Here is a 10,818-nt window from a genome sequence, read left to right on the forward strand (position 1 = left end):
AATCCTGTGAATTGTAGTTTTGTGAGATATTTCGCCTTCTCTGTCAGATAGCTCTGGTGCCATATCAAACTACAGTTTCCAGGATTTCCTACCACTGTGCCAGGGCAGTTACAGTAATCTCAAACTGGATTATTTCTGCAGTGGGTTTTGGACTTAGGTCTCCTTCATCTGAAGTGCTTGGGACCAGAAAAGTTTTGGATTCTAGATTTATTTAGATTTTGGAATACCTGTATTTGCATACACAAACACACACACACACACACACACACACACACACACGAGGTACCTTGGAGATGGAACCCAAATCTAAACACAAAATTCATTTGTTTTATAGATACCTTATACACATAGCCTGAAGGTAATTTTATACAAGATTTTAAATAATTTTGCAAATGAAAAAAATGTTTGCGTAGACTGAACCATCAGAAAGGAAAGCTATCATTACTTTAGTCAACTCTGAAAAAGTTTTTGGTTTTTGGAATATTTTGGGTTTCTGAATTCCAGATAAGAGAGACTGAACCTGTAATAAAATCTTATACACCAGCAAGTGTCAACTTCTGGTTTTCAAGATTTCAACACCTAGAATTCCATGCAGGCTGTGGCTTCTGGGAGTTGAAGTCCAAAACATCTGGGGTATCAATGAATGACAGCCATTACTATACATGTAGGCCAGTATCCAATTATATCATTGCACTAGTTTGGAGGCTCCATTATGAATTTTCAGAGTTAGTACAAGGGTTTATCCAATACCATTTTTATTGCATCAGCACAGACATCCTCTTGTACTAACTTAGGAAACATTATCATTTATAAAGCTGCATTTCACTTTCTCTCCCATATTCCATGATTTCACCAGAAAATTCTTATAGAGCTTTTTGCTAATGATATGTAGGGTTTGAAAAAAGTTATTTTTTGAACTACAATTCCTACTGTCCACAGTGATTTGGGTACTTAAGAACCTTCAGTCTGAAAAAGTTACCTTTTCCAAGTAGAGACTGATATTTTTCCACTACTGTATTGTCCACTCTGGATAAATTCCTTTTCTAAAAAAATATTGTTTTATTAAAATTACTTAGGACCACAATGAATGGATTAGTTATCCAATAATCTCAGCAGATTTAAAATTTCAATTTACTTTAAAAGAGTTATTATTCCTATGAATTCATCAATTGTTTTTAAAATATTTATATTTTCATCAAAGTTTTTGTACAGTTTTAATCTGTATTCTTTTTCAATATGTTGCTAGCCCATTATTGGGAGAAAGGCAGGTCATACATGAGAACAAATAAATAATGATAATAAGGTTTATGACCAACAATAACTGGATGATCACATACTCCCCATCACAGATTTAGTACATTTGGAAGAAGAAGAAAAATTTTCCAGAAAAATCCACATGACTGAAGCTCAAACTTACAGTGATCTCACTAACTGCTCTGACAGCCTTTTCTTTTCTTTGCATGAAGTCATCATCCTGAAAAGGAATCAGGACAACTTTAAACAACAGCAGCAACTACCAATTCAACTCCAACAGTGCTAACAGACATTGCTCAGCTTGTTTGTCATGAGCTCATTTGTTATTTTACCCATAATTGTGATGTTCAAATATACAAAGAGTGTGGATGTGTCAACTTTCTATAATCACTCTGAGGCTGCAAACCTACACACTTACCTGAGGTTACACCCCACTGAGCTCAAGACCTGGGGTTTCCATGTGTCCCATATTATAAGGTGCGAGATAGAATTTCAGGGGGTGTGACAGAGTGGTTTGTGTCCTTGTGATGAGTCATCACTCATTTTTTTCCTGAATAAATTAGAATCCCATTGATCAATTTAGATTTGCATTTTATGCACTGAGGTAAAAGATTATTTTTTAAAAGTTCAGTTTGTTCACCTGCAGTACTGTGTGTGGCTCAATTTATGGTTCAAAAATTAAAAATTAGACTTCTTCATTGTCAAATGTGATACTACTTTTGTAATGCAAATATTAATGATACATTTCCCAGGGGTGTAGGGCATAGAAAAGGTTGGGAACCACTGTTATAATGGCTGATCCTTATTTGGGAACCAATTTTCCTTATGTAGGCCATGCTTTTCTATTATAAGGAGCGTCCCTTATAATAATGGACATCTGTCAACCTGATCAAGGATCTACACCCAGCTGTTAGCCTAAAGTATGGCAGATCACTGAATCAATGAAAACTTGGTTAAGACAGCACTAAAATAAATTTCATTGAATCAGTGGGTCTACACTACTCAGAAGACAAAGTTAGAATATGAATATGAAATATTTCCAAGGCATGGAAAGGTAAACACCAGATTCTCTTGTGAAAACAGTCTTAAAAATTAAAATCCACCCTTTTGCCAGTCACTACTGGATACGAGTGTTGCCTCATAGTGCTTTCAACAACAATCTGCCAGGTCATTTGAGTATATTTGGATGTACTAAAAATTTCATTCAATTAGACCCTTAACACTGCAGAAGTTTCAATAAATCACTGTGCTAATTCCTTGATCGAATACTAACTCATAAGGGCCTATGTTGCAGTGTTCCTTCAAGTCATTTCTGACTAATAGCCACCCATAAATGAATCTATCACTAGAGTTTTCTTAGCAGAATTGATTCAGTAGTGGTTTGCTCTTGCCTTCCTCTGAGGCTGAGAGAGGGTGACTTACCCGAAGTCAGCCAGTGAGTTTCCATGGCTGAGCTGTGATTTGAACTCTGGCTCTCCTGTGTGCTAGTCCAACACTCAAAGCACTATACTGCATTGGTTCACACATAAGGTCCTACAGCAGTTCATAAAGTTTGATTTATTAGCTTATGTCTTAAAACCTACAGCCAATTCAGCATGGCAGGGGGTTGGACTGGATGGCCCTTGCGGTCTCTTCCAACTCTACGATTCTATGATTCTAGGTTTGCATCAGTCCCATCCAGTTTGAAGAATATTAAGATGATCAGTCCTCCCTCTAGTTTTGCATTACAAAAGATGCAGTTAAATGCTTACCTCTGGTAGACTGTGGGTCTTTTGAAACTGAGATATGGAATAGGAGCGAATGTAATCCCCCATTTCTTCCCGTGTTTCTATAGCACGTTTCACCAGCCACTGGGATTAAGCAAATAATCAAAAGTAAAGAGTATCAAGGCATACATTCCCAAGAATTAGATAAATTACAGTGACACTAGAACAACACTAGCTTGCTAATAAATGATTCACATTTAAAAAGCAAATTGTATGCCTTTCAGGTTGTTGTTTTTAAAAGAAAAGAGATAAATTAGAACTGCTTAAATGAAAGTCTGAGGATACAAATGAAACGAAAATTATTTTAAAAAGATATATTTAAGATGTCAGTTGTTAAGGATCAAAACTTATACTGAAATATACTTTACTTAAAAGTAGATTCTGCAGTAAGGGATACATTCTCAAAGTTCCAGAATCTGCAGCCATCCAGACATTTGGGATTCAACTCCCATCAGCTCCTCCCAGCATGAGAAATGGTGCTGTTTGATAGGAGCTGTAGTTCCAAACAAATGGGTGGCCAAAGAATTAAAAAATGCTTCATTGGAGGCATGTGTCTTCCATAAGAACATCTATTCTATTTTACTATTTCACTTTCACCAATGTTATTTCCCTGACCAGAATCACCTCCCAATGGCTATTAGGTCTGCTGGGGAGGAAAAAAACCCGCAGATGGGCACCTCACATTTGTATCAGCAAGGGATCAGTTCTTAAAAATCAAGGAGCACCTACTTGCACCACAGGAAATATGTGGATGAAATCCAGGCCCTGTATTTGATGAGGCTCCAAGCGATGAGGGCACTTCATTCTGGGCAAGACTGACACAATTTTCTCAGTTAAGGCACTGGAAATGAGTCAAACATGAGATAGTTTAAGGCAGGAGGAGACTCTGTGTGTGTGTGCGTGTGTGCGCGCGCGTACACACGCACAAAGAAAGCATTTACCAGCATGAAAGTGCCCTCTAGTGTCCAAAAAGAACAGAGTTAAAAAGGTAAATAAAAGGAAAGGACCAAAATCACAAAGTGGCAGAGACAGAGATTTGCAGACTTGAAGCCCTTCCTTCCCTTCTTTTTATTTTCCTCATGTGTTTCCTCTTCACATATGCAGGCAATGTATATGAACACTTGTGCAATATTCATACCACATTCACCAGGGTATAGTCAGCGGTAGGCAGGCAAAATAAGGGTGATGACACCCCAATAAAATTTTTCTTCAGTCCCCACATTTCTAATGCTGCAGTAACTTAAAACTTCAGTTGAGAAATTTTTAGAAATACATTTTAGGCATTTAAAGAAAAGGGGCAAGCAGAGGTACCAGGGGGATGTGTATACAGCAAACATAAGAGTTCTATGTGTGAATCATTTTCAGTATCACACTGTATACAATGACACCACCATTATCATGATACTTTCTACAAGTTTCATTTTTCTGAACATGACTTCTGCAAGCCTCATTGAACTACTGAATAACAAATAAACTTCATATTAACTTACATTTTCTGACCAATAGTTGAGTTTTCCTGAAACAGTAAGTCAACATCAATGTCAAAATTGCATGTCGTGATACACCAAGTCATACCACCGACCACCTAGAACAAAGCAAACACTCTCATTTTATCACTAGTAGATACTTGAGGGAAACATAAAAAGTGCTTCAAAATGGTTTTAAACATTTTTTTAAAAAAAATGCATTTCCTATCTTCAGTGTAATTTTCTCCAGGAACTTGGTCACTATGCTAACCTAAGGAAGTACAGTGCAAATCATTCTGATAGCCATTTTCATTCTCAAGAAGTACCCACACCAGTTTGGTTTTGTTTATTTTACATTCTTGTCACAATAACAAATCACAATGTAGAATATCTAGAGTACACAAAATGATAACAGTGTCAATTAACTCCATTTGAATTCCAGGTTGTAACACAACAGTATGCAGAAAAATCAATGTGTATTTATGAATACTTCTGCAAGGCAATATGCGTATATTTTAGTTAACTACTTAAATAATTAAAGCATGTAGCTTTGTGTACAATATTGTGGAAGGCTAATGTACACAATTATAGCCATACCTTGTCAAATGGGGAAAGACCTTTAATTCGTGCCCTGAAGTATCCTGCTGCCACCAGCAGCTCTAAAATTTCACTTAACTTAATATTTTGTTCTTCATCCTCTCGGGTTTCAACCTAAAAAATATAATATATTTTTAAAAATCCATCTCCTTCTAGATGCAAACAAAATACTTGGCAGCAGATGTACTTTTTTCCCATTTATTTAACTTCTATCCTGCCTTTCTCCCAATTCAGGATCCAAGGTGGGACAAATAATCTATAACTAATCTCACAATTCATTTCGACCATATCAGCAACACCATCGTTTTCCATTTTATCTTATTTATATCTTGCATACTTTGCATTTATTTTAAATAAACCACTACGATTATGTAAAAGTAACTGGACAAAGTTATTTATTTTAAAAATCATTTGACCATCACAAAGACCTCCTCCCCCATTAGCTGGCACCAGCTAGGATCAGGTTTATTGTCATCACAAGAATTTATTTTAATTAATTATTTTCCTCAGCAGAAGGAGTAGAGACTAAAGTTCATTTGACAGTCACACAGCCTGCAGAACCAATGTTCAAACTATTTTAAGAAACATTTCTAAAACTGAATAAGTTATCATAGTCCTTACAATTTTTTCCTTTCCTTTTCTAAAAAAATCGCCTCTTTGAGGCAAGTTTTTACTATAGTCTGGCTATGTCAAAAAGCTGGTGATGGCTGCAAGATTTCTCACATTTTTATGCCTGTGCTATACTTCCTGAGATTTGAATCTTGCAACTAGACCCTTGGGTTCAGTTCTGGCATGGAAACTTAAAATAATATTTAGTTTCTATAAAATGTCACATAATTTTCTAGTATTTAAATCCTTCCACCTAGCTAAAGCTAGGGGTATGTTTTCTTTTTTAAACTTTGTGGACTGTAGGTGAGGCCGAAGTACAGTCTCCAGTAATGCTCTTTCTTTTGTTTTAGCTTTTATTTAGATAGTTGCATTTATACTGCACATTTCCTTCAACACTCTTTAGACACTTTACACCAGGGGTGGGCAACTGTGCAAGGTGCTGGAGTCATTTTTCCTCCCTGTGCTCACCCTATCTGGTGATCAGATCATTTCGGTATGCCCAAAGTGATAATGTCACTTTAGGCTGCCATGTTGGCCCTTTCCTTCTTGTTAAAGTGTTTTGGGGAGATTTGGGTGCTCTGAAGGGTCAAGTGACTCAAATTGCTGCATTTCTTGGAGGTTTGTGATGATTTTGACCAGTTGTAGCCATTTTTTTTTTGCCCCCAAATCACCCTGAAATGTTTAAGTATTTTGAGGATCTGGGGGCTTTGTAGGGTCCCACAGATTGCATATAAGGGACCAAAGGGCTGTATGTGACCTGTGAGCTGAACTTTATCTATTCCTACTCTTCATAATTCTTTGCTTCCCCTTTTATATCAGCACAACTGATCTGTAAAGATAGATCAGGCTAAGAGACAATGAGAGAACTAAGGCCACTCACTGTGTTTCATAGCTGCATAGAATTTGAATATGGGTCTTGTTGCTGGGTGCCTTCAAGTCATTTCCAACTTACGCAGACCCTGTCATGGGGCTTTCCTGGCGAGTTTCTTCAAAGGGGGTTTGTCACTGCCATCCTCTGAGGCTGATAGAGTGTGACTTGCCCAAGGTCATCCAGTGGATTTATATGGCCGAGCCTGGATTCGAACCCTGGTTTTCAGAGTCACAGTCCAATGCTCTGACCACTACTACATCATGCTGGTTGAATATGGGTCTATCCAGTTCTAATTCAGCAATCTGATCATACTGGACCTCTTTCTCTTTGACTCAGCTTCCAATCTTTTCAACAAAAATTATCATGGTTCGACTCATTTAGCTTATGATAAAAACAGTAATCACAAATACTATTCTTATTCCTTAAACCTGCCTCCAAGACGTCTAGCTTCAGTTCAAACTAAGAAATTAAGAATTGAAACAACACCCCACATTGCTGCTGGTAAACTACTGTGTGTTTTTACACAGTTTCTCAGACTCATGAGAGATAATGGATTTTGTCTATTGCCAAATTATTTTGGGGGGAAATATCACTTGAAAACAAACAATTAACTGCCTTGAATACCATCTTGGGAGAAAGGCGGGATATAAATTAAATTAAAATAGTAATGATGATGATGTGCCTGTAAATAAAAGCACAGTCAAACCTGGATGAGGTACATTTTACATCCATCTAGGTCAGTCTTCATGTTAAATTTTCAAACTTACTGGGCCAGCCTTCTATCCAAGGATTCATGTGATGTGTTCAAAGCCATAATGAATTTTCTCATCAGTACTAATTACATCCTGCAATATAATAGTATATTTGGAAAACAGCAAACCCAAGTTGAAAAACATATGTGTTTGTTGTCACCTTCTCATACAAAAACACAACCCAGTAATAAAGCCGTATAGAAATTCTATCTCTTTCTCCCACCCTACAAATATGTGAAAGATTCCACACAAAAACAGAAAGGCTATCTCTAAAGGAACCTTTTATGCTACACGAATTATAGCACTAAGATTCCACTATGTTCCATCCTATGCAATCCACAGATTTGTAGTTTAGGGAGTGGCATTTATAATTCTCAGCCAGAGAACTCTGGTGCCGCCCCAAAGTACAGATGCCAGGATTTCATAGGATGCAGCCATGGCAGGCAAAATGCAGGGTGACTAGAGGTCCCCGTTTTCCAGGATATGTCGTACCTTCCAACCTTCTGTCCAGGAGTAATTCCAAAATGTCCTCCATTTGGAGCATGACTAAGAAGCATGAATTTATATTTATATGAAACTCTTTAGCTTTTATTTTGTCATACAGTATTGTTCATTTTTTTCTCAAATGTCCTACATTTTGCGCTGCCTTGTCCTCCTTTGCAATTAGGACATCTGGTCACCCTGGCTAAAATGGAAGCAAAATGTGTAATCTGAAAGGGCCACTAGTCTGTTATGTCCAAATGAAGAATTTCTGCCTCCACAATTGGTATTTGAGTTGCAGAAGCCCCATCCCTCATGGCATGCCATCAGGGATTGCTAAAATTCTCCTCAAAACATCTGGAGTAACTTCATAACTCTTAGTGAAACCCATAACTTGCACAAAAGAAAATGACCAAGTAAAGAATATGGGAAACCTATGAGACATATATATATATATATATATAATCACTTTGGATTCCTGATAAGGATTCAGGCAGGAACTGTCATGTCCCTGGGAGCATAGCTATTGTGAGGGGACAACGTGACCAGATGTCCTCACCATAAAGGAGGACAAGACACCCCAAAATGTAGGATAGTCAAGAAAAAAATACAAAATGTGTGTGTGTGTTTATATGTATATGTATGTGTGTAGATATATGTGTGTGTAGACATGTGAGCGTATGTTTGTGTTTATGTATGTGTGTGTGTGTATATATATATGTGTGTGTGCATGAGTGTACATATATATATGTGTAGTTGTGTATATATGTGTGTGTGTGTGTGTGATACTGTGTGAGGTGTATATTTGTTTATATATATATATATATATATATAGTGTGTTTATAGACATGTGTATGTGTGTATCTGTGTGTACAGATATATGTGTATGTAGATACATATATTGTATATCTGTGTGTGAATGTATGGGTGTGTATATGTCGACATATACACACACATACACACATGCACACACTTACATACACATGTATATAAACAGAAACACACACACATATATACAGACACACACACACAGATATATATATATACTCACATATCTATACACACATATATGTGTACACAGCAATATACACATGTATATAAACACATACACACGTAAACACATATACACCTCAATATATATATACACATACACAATGTATATCTGTGTGTACAGATATATGTGTGTGTGTAGATATGTGAGTGTATATGTGTGTGTGTGAGTGTATGTGTGTATATACCTCTCTCTGTATATATAAATGTGTGTCTATGTATGGGGGTGTGTGTGTATATATATACACGTATATACACATGCACATAAACACACATTTACATACATGTGTATGTATGTGTGTGTGTATATCTGTGTCCTCAGAGATATGCGTGTGTGTGTAGATATGTGGTTCTATATAGTGTGTGCATGTATCTCTCTGTGTATGGGTGTACATATATATGTATCTGTGTATGTGTGTGTTTATATACATGTGTATGCATGTGCATGCGTGCATCTGTGTGTAGCTACGTGTGTATGTATATATATATATATACATATCTGTGTGTATATACCTCTCTCTGCATATATATATATATATATATATATATCTGTGTATGTGTGTTTATATATACATGTGTGTGTGTACACAGAGAGAGAGAGCCATATACACACCCCTCAGCATATTGCTCCCTTCTCTCAGACACAGACCCTGAGACCCATCCCCAAGGCGTCCTCCTTCCTTCCTTCCTTCCTTCCTCTCCCTGGGTGCCCTGCTTACCTCCCGGGGGCTCTGGGGCTCCTGCCCCTTCAGGGCACCCATCTCTCCTCCTCCTCCTCCTTTCCCTGCAGCAGCCCTTTCCAACGCGAGCCGGGAAGAGGGAAGAACCCTTCGCCCCTTCCGCAAGGAATTTATGCTCTCTCCCCCCCTATTCCCTCCATTGGATTCTCCCACTCTTGCTCCGCAGCTCGCCCGCCCAGCTCAGATCGTACCATCTCGTCAAAAAAAGGGGGGGGGAGGGATCGTAGTAGGCTGCTCATGTGACTGCTTGGAACGGAAGAGGTTTAGTCAGGAGGGGAAATGGAGGAAGGGGGCCAAACTGGGATTAGGAAAGTAGGGCTTTAGGGGGAGGAGGAGGTGGTCTGTTGTGTTGTTTTGGTGTGGTGTCTAGTAGTGTGGTAAAATGTGGGCTCTTTGTTTTGAAACAGGGCTGGAGGTGTAGTTTTGAGCTTTCCTTTCTCCAGTGGTTCATTAAATGAGCTCATTTCATGGGACTCTAAACTATCATAATTGGATTGGGGTTGTTGTTGTTGTTGTTGTTGTTATTATTATTATTATTATTTACTCGTACCCCACTTTCCTCCCCCTGCAGGGACTCAAGGCAGGCAGCAGCAAATCCAAATAGCATTTAAGAACAGTGGCGAAGCATTAAAAGGTATAAATATGACATTAAAAACGAAAATTTTAAGAGGTAAAATAATTATGCCATGTCCAAACAGTGACTGGGAGAAAGGTGGTATTTAACATATATAAAGTACACACATGCACACACACACACACACACATATATATATATACACACTTTATATTACTTATATCCTGCTTTTCTCCCAATATATAGGCACTCCAGTCAGTGAGCAGCAAGTCTGAAACAATACAATATAAAAGCATTAAATATATAAATATACAATTTTAAAAACAAACAATTTTAAAAGTTAAAACAATTATGCAAACATAAAACAGGTACTGAAAGAAAGGTGTGTGTGTGTGTGTCTGTCGATCTATCTATCTTATCTATCTAATTTGCACACACAGTATCCTCTCACACATTCCTTTTGCACACACACTTCTCACACATCCCTCATCCACCAGATTGGGTTTCTAGGGTTGCTGCCACACTGCAGAACTAATGCAGTTTGACACTGCTTCAAGTGCCATAGCTCCATACTGTGGGACCCTGGAATTTGTAGTTTTGTTGTGGCACCAGAGCTTTCTGACAGATGGCTAAATAACTCACAAAATTACAAATGCAAG

At 37.7% G+C, this 10,818-nt stretch overlaps 1 protein-coding gene across 3 annotated transcripts in view; it reads right to left on the reverse strand.

Annotated features, from left to right (window-relative positions):
• Nucleotides 1-9,755, reverse strand: part of CCDC93 (CCC complex scaffolding subunit CCDC93) — a 51,315-nt gene extending 41,560 nt beyond the window's left edge. For 2 of the 3 annotated variants that reach the window (XM_089520164.1, XM_089520163.1), the window contains exons 1-6: nucleotides 9,565-9,753; nucleotides 5,084-5,197; nucleotides 4,511-4,605; nucleotides 3,750-3,861; nucleotides 3,006-3,104; nucleotides 1,418-1,474 (exon numbers count right to left, since the gene is read on the reverse strand). In XM_089520164.1, coding sequence (XP_089376290.1) covers nucleotides 1,418-1,474; nucleotides 3,006-3,104; nucleotides 3,750-3,861; nucleotides 4,511-4,605; nucleotides 5,084-5,197; nucleotides 9,565-9,606 — 519 coding nt within the window. In that variant the 5' untranslated portion in view covers nucleotides 9,607-9,753. Of the gene's footprint in view, nucleotides 1-1,417; nucleotides 1,475-3,005; nucleotides 3,105-3,749; nucleotides 3,862-4,510; nucleotides 4,606-5,083; nucleotides 5,198-9,564 lie in introns of all 3 variants that reach the window. The other variant, XR_016280881.1, reaches the window with a different exon arrangement.
• Between the last annotated feature and the right edge of the window lie 1,063 nt (nucleotides 9,756-10,818).

The sequence above is a fragment of the Sceloporus occidentalis genome, unplaced genomic scaffold, assembly GCF_023333645.1.
Source record: "Sceloporus occidentalis isolate IW3139 unplaced genomic scaffold, rSceOcc1.0.p SCAF_4, whole genome shotgun sequence".
Lineage (NCBI taxonomy): Eukaryota > Metazoa > Chordata > Lepidosauria > Squamata > Phrynosomatidae > Sceloporus > Sceloporus occidentalis.